The sequence below is a fragment of the Ambystoma mexicanum genome, chromosome 9, assembly GCF_040938575.1.
Source record: "Ambystoma mexicanum isolate Mex_15411 chromosome 9, UKY_AmexF1_1, whole genome shotgun sequence".
Lineage (NCBI taxonomy): Eukaryota > Metazoa > Chordata > Amphibia > Caudata > Ambystomatidae > Ambystoma > Ambystoma mexicanum.
In genome coordinates, this window is record NC_090931.1 from 639,489,750 (window position 1) to 639,496,246 (window position 6,497).

The 6,497-nt window shown below is 45.4% G+C and overlaps 1 protein-coding gene across 2 annotated transcripts in view; it reads right to left on the minus strand.

The window, feature by feature from the left end:
- Positions 1-5,917, minus strand: part of KIF12 (kinesin family member 12) — a 254,749-nt gene extending 248,832 nt beyond the window's left edge. For both annotated transcript variants that reach the window (XM_069615347.1, XM_069615346.1), the window contains exon 1: positions 5,792-5,917. In XM_069615347.1, coding sequence (XP_069471448.1) covers positions 5,792-5,811 — 20 coding nt within the window. In that variant the 5' untranslated portion in view covers positions 5,812-5,917. The remainder of the gene's footprint in view (positions 1-5,791) is intronic.
- Between the last annotated feature and the right edge of the window lie 580 nt (positions 5,918-6,497).

The following is a 6,497-nucleotide window of genomic DNA, read 5'->3' on the forward strand; positions in this document are numbered from 1 at the left end:
CAGAATGTGTTCCCATTATGTTATGTTCATAAGCATTAATACTGCACCCATGAGCACCGTGGTGGTCTTGTGGTGCTAAACCTTGTCCTAGGGGTACTGTATTGTGCCCCCATTCAGGTTAAATAAACAAGGCGCCAAGTTTGTATAATCTCTGCAGGTCATTAATATATGTTATCAGTACTTGACATGCCAACTTGACTTGATAAAGATATGTCAGGGATGGAACAGGCAGGATGCAGGCACCATCAGACTCCATCGGAAACCTAGAGGAAGTCCCCCAAACCATTTGGATACAGGCTCCATCCCTCTCTATGATTGAAAGGGGAAGAGATCAATCATCCTCAAGGCAAGGGCACATTCACTTCACCCTCCCTCCAACCCCGAATAACCAAAACAATGGCACTATAACACAGGCGCTACAGGGGGAGCAAGAGAAGAGAGAATCAGCACCCAGTAATTGCTCAAAGTCCATCCTCTTGACTCAACTTGGTTCAGATGTTTACCTCTTCTGGCACAAACTACTAATGAAGCCTGTTCTCAGGCGCAGGCCACCAGCATTATAATTCTCCTACCTCACCAGGGCAATGTTAATCCAGTGGTGCTTTTAATGCGGACCCGCCAATACATATTGTTTCTGGTATCAAAGTTGTCTGTGGCACTCAAGATGCTAATACAAATGGTGATACGGCATAAGGACTGTCCTTTGCATTTTCTGGTGCCTTTATGATTCTGGGATCTGGCTTGGCCCTCATACCGCACCACGTGCATCTGGTGTGCTGCAGCCAGTCGGGAAATACTATCCGTAACTCCCAGATAGTGGAGAAGGAGCCATAAGCATGGTCCTTCCTCCATCGCCAGTGCCAAGGTGCCCTGCCAAGGGCCATAATCACAGATCCACTAGCCATGCCACCATCTTCTAGGAAGGAGGTGATGGCCACCACAATGCACAATGGATCTAACAACTGGTCATTCCCTGGATGCTCTTTCAATGGCAGAGCTTGTAAGAGAAAGCCATGAGCTGTAACACATGCCCCCCCTTCCCCTAGTGATCATTCCCCTCCTGGTTTGAGGAGGCAGTGAAGGGCCCAGTTTACCCAGAAACTCCCTGTGAAAACGTGCTATCAACCTCAAGGCATTCATACCTGATGCCTGGAGTCACAATCCCTCCTTAGGGCCATACCTTTTCCAACTTACCCGGGGAACTGAAGGAGATTTCAGTAGCAAGGAGAATCTAGAATTTACTGGAGCTCATATTTTTTTATGGGGCCCAGCAGCTAGAGGATTGTGTAAAATGTGTTTGGGGATAAAGGGATGAGGACAGGACACGTTTCAACAGGGAGACATGGTACAAAGAGAGGATACCATAGGTCAGAGGGGGGCAGAGTCCCATTGTAAAGGTGTTGATAATCCTATTTATCCAAAATTGAATGGTGTGTCATGATTTAATCATACAAGCGAGATAGGGATATGTAGCTGGGCTGTGGACAACCATAATAAGTCCTGTGCTCGATTCAAAGGAACTGCTTTTTGTCTTATTATTGCAGGTTTTGGCTTGGGCTTTGGACCTGTGGAAATGTTTGGCAGCAGCTTCAAACCTGGATGTAACTTCACCATTTAAGAGGACGCTGGTACTGGTGAACGGGGTAGGCTCTGCAGAGAGGTGAAGCTTGGATGATACCACTAGGCAGTATGAAAGTGATGTCAGCAAGAGCTGTATGGAAAGAATCATTATAAATACATTCTGCAATGGGAAGCAATGACACCCAGTTGTGTTGTTGGTTGGTGGAATAACACCTCGGGTACTGGACTATGGTTTGGTTTGCTTTTTCTGTCTGGTCACCACTCTGTGGCAGTATAGAGAGGTTTAATTTAGGTGAACTCCCTCAAGAGGCACTCACCTGCCGCCAGAATGCAGACACAAACTGGGAGCCTATGTCTGTGATAATGGATTTGCGGAGGCCATGAAGCAGGATTCGTGTTTCATAAAAGGACAAGCCAAGATCGGAGTGAAGGGGGCTGTGGCAAGTGCCACAAAATGGGTTACCTTGAAAAAGAATCCACTATTGTTCATCATTCGAACTTGGGTAGTTGTTGTAAAATAACTGCCACGGTGTCTCAGGAATAGGCAAGGGTAGTAATAACCCACGGTTTTCCCTCGCAGGGTCTTGGACTCGCACATACTCCACCAACTTTAATGTAATCAGGGACATAACTTCTCAAAGATTTCTACCATACTTATGGACTTTGTTTATTCAGGATGTTAGACAAACCATGAAGGCCTTCCCCAGGAATATCATGACACCAATGCAATATAATGTGTTCGCTGTTACGTGTGGGAAGCCATAGCTTGTTGCCATGGAAAAATAGACCCCGTTTCTCAATGTGGGAAGGGTCAGATGTCAGGAAGGCTGCGAAGTTAAGATTCCCTGAAAATGGTGTGCCGCTGGAAAGGATACAGTCATACATTTATCTCGGGATTAGGTTTTCTGCTTACTTTTCCTTGACTTCTCGAATAACTAATGCACAGATTAAAACGAAGCAATCGTCTAGGTCACTATTAGCCTTCTACAAGATCCTGGGCAGCACCTCCTTTGAAATGGCGAAAATGGTTTACATTGCAAAGATAACAGCCCGAGTGTAGGTTATAGGACTGAGGCCTGAGGCTTGGTCTCTGGCAAGCACTTTGAGGCAATCGAAAAATAATTTCTCAAAAAACTCCTAGAAGTTCCAAGCTCTACAGCCAAGTTAACTGTCCACAATGAGGTGCATCTTGATAGAATTTCAGATAAGATATTACTGAGGGGCAGATTAGCGTGGGACGGGTTTTAATACAGAGGACCCCCCCCCCGAGTCATCACTGTGGCATTGTAGAAGATATGAATGCATAGCAATGAGATCATACCCTGGCTTAGTGACATAAGAATGGTACTATGCCAAAGGGGAAAGGAGAGTTGCTATACAAGACTTTCATCTATTTCTGAAGACACAAACAGATATTAACTACATCAGCTCTTATTGAACTGGGGGGAAGTCCGCCCGCTTGAGGCATCCTGGATGTCCTCCTTAGTAAGGTACAAGGGACTTACCAAGATGGGAAGATTTGAACTTGATCCCGGATAGAATCAATTGGAACATGATTATCCAACTGAGATTAAATATATTAAAAGTAACATGCATAACTGGGAAGTCTTTGCATATCTTTAGAAAAACTATATCTGTGATATGGGAATAGTGAAGACTTCATGTATTTTCATTTCTTCTGTCCCTGGTACAGCATTGGAAAGAGATGGATAAATCAATCATCAGGGTCGGTCGTTGCCCCAAAATCGGTGAATCTGTGATTTTCTGATTATTGGTGTTTTATGTAATTCGTTGTAATGCTTGAACTTATTTATATTGTGTAAAAGTTTGTTTACCTGTATGTTTTTATGGAAGTCCAATTTCGAAATGCATATGTTTGATTGACATCTACTACAACCAGTTGTCCTTGCTAGGGGGAAACAAAGAAGAGCAGATCCCACTCTACTGGATTAAAAACTACAGCCTAGAGCACACATTAGCCAGGAACCTTCGGGGGTAATTATAATGAGATCTCTTAACTAGCATTGAGAGGAAAGTGTGTAACATGGGTTGTTTAGCTGTATAGTAGTAGTCTAGATGCAAAGTAATCTATTAGTAAAAGTTTTCCGAAGACCAATTAAGCAAATAATGTTGACCAAAATACTGCCCGCTTTTGTCATCTAAACTTGCTCATTCTTTGACACTTATTTCTATAAAAATGCACAGACACAGAACTTCTGTGCTGTCCGATGTCAGGTTTGACATTCTCCATTAGTCTTGTTTTTTTGGTTTGTGCTCATGCCATTTTGCGTTTAATGTTCCCATTATATGTGTGATTGTTATTTTGCATTTATCTAGCGCCTTATATACCATTGGTATGGTCTGAAGGCGCTGGTAGGTTGGAACAACAAGTGGCAGATTTTCAGGGCGGTGTGGAGCTGTAGGCCGGGACAGGTGGAGTATTTCCCACAGTTGACATTAGATAACCTAACAGATCAAGGGAGAAGGGACTCCACTGTATCACACCTTTGTATGCAAGGTGGTCCCAAGGCATGTCTGGCCCCTTCCTCCAGCACTTGCCATTAAGATTCTGGGACTTCTAGTTTTGCTTTTCCCATAGGTTTGGGCCTATAAATAATTAAACGCCAAGTGCTAATGGCTATAGTGCAAGGGTCAGCTAGTAGTCTGCTTTGTTCCTGCCACTAGGATGCGAAGCAGACATCTATTTCCTCACACCACGTCCCTGGCCCTGTGCCGAACTACAGATCCCAGAATTCAAAGAAAAAAGATAATCCAGACTCGACGGGTTGCATACAGTTTACATCGGACAAATTAAGTTATCTGAAGTATTTTCCCGATAAAGTACAGACCTCAATTACAATGAAGGTGTTTGCATCAGTTTGATTTATTTAATTTGATTGCTAAAGCGCTACTTGCCACAATTATTGCATAGAAATCTAAACCCAAAGATGTAACTATGCTCCGGTCAGGAATAGCTGGTTGTTTCTCTCAATTCTGGTACTGGTCGTTTTTGCATTTCCTTTAAAAATGCCAGGGTGCAAGCAACAGAATCAGAAAAGGAGACAGAGGTGGGCGTGCCATTCACACATAACATGGGGACAACGTGAACGTGGTGTCGTCTGCATACTCTCGGTGGGTTCGTTCTAATATCTGAAAAGTAAAGGTAGCCTACTTTTCATTTTTTTGAAACATGCTTGCAGCTTGTCGTTATACATTGTGTCAATAATGGCAAAATGTTATGCATATCCTTGCTTGTCAAACACAGAGCAAGCTTCGTAAATTGTACAATACTTAGTTGACATTTTCTTCCACAAATTAACGAATCGGGTACCGTAAGCTGTAGTGGGAACCTTACTTTAAAATGCATATAGTCCATCGCAGTTAGTAACTTTATTGTCACACATTGTGGTGATTTAGAACTTTCCACATGGTCACTCAAAAGGAGTCTATCCGGCCATGGGGCTGTTCCAGAGTCACCCAGCAGAATATGCCTGAAATACACAAAGAAACGTGCCTGAAGCACCTAGGAACTGTGCTTGAGACGCCCGTTGTAGGGTAAGGGGGGGGAGGAGGAGGTGAGCGGCACCTGGAATGCGCCGTATCACTCTTATGGCAGCCAGGCGGCAGTGCCTGTGACACCCAGTGGGGGGTTGCCTGAGGCATACGTGGGACTGTGACAGTAACATGCATGCTACGGGGACTGTACCCAGACTGCACAGCAGCATATACCCGAAAAAAAACACGGAGAAGCCGGGCCACCCGGAAGTGCACCCGCGACACGCACGGGGCTGTGTCGCAGCAGGGAGATGCCAAAACTGAGGAGGGAACTTTTACGCATGCTGAAAATCAAACAGTAATACATGTTATTCCTCACGTGCACTATTACTTCTAAAAAGTAAACGTCTTATGAGTGCAGACTGCATCACCGCGTATAAACTGGCGGAACAGGTTTAAAAGCCGTTAAAACATGCGAAATAACAATAGGCAGTTTCCAGTGAGGGCGCGGAGAGAAACGCTCCTCGAACGGACTTGTGTCTCGAATTTTCCTGAGTGTTTGACGGCTGAACACCCCGGAAAAGTGTGACCTTGGGGCCACTGCCCCTCACCTACCCACGGTATGACTAGCACCCCAACCCTCAATGCAATGCTTCAGATAGGGAGCCCCCAGTTCAGCTTTTTAAAATCCCAGGAGGAGCCCTCGGATACTTACAGGTGGTTGAAGAAAGCCATGGCGCTGGGTTTGTCCAGGACGCGGTTTAATATTAACCTGCAGTCTGCAGATCATTGAATGTAGACGCCGTGAGCGGAGACCCCCTACAGACTGCAGCACCCCCGCCATGCGCCCAGGAATGCAAGAGGAGGAGGCAAAGACAAGACCTGCCCCCTATGACAGCATATAGCTGCCCTATACCCCGAAATCACCACCTGGTCCATGGCAAAGTCACCACTTGCACCCAAAGCCACCACCTGTCCCTCAGGGCACTTACCTTTCAAACAAGGCTTCCACGTGCCCCCTCCTAGGACCAGACGTACCGCCTATTCACCCAATACCCCCCAGAAACATCATCTGCCCTCAGGGCTGCTATCCAAGCTTGGGCTAGCCCATAAGGCAATGCCCGAATTGCATGCCCAACATGCTAGCGTGGGCCAGTTTTTGGGGTCAAAATGGGCCAGTATCTTAGCCAGAGTGATTAATTAGTTCACTATGCGGCTAGTAGTTTTGAACAGTGTTACTGAACACATATCTTTTAAAATAAAGGATTTGCAGCACATTTTACCCAAAAATTCCCCCCTAAGTTTTGATCAAACAGTGCTTCACAAAGGAGTGCATTGCTATTTGCAACTGTGGCCACTTCTTCATTGGTGCCCCGGCAGTTTTGTGTCCCAGTCCGACCCTGCTGCTGTCTGCCACCCTA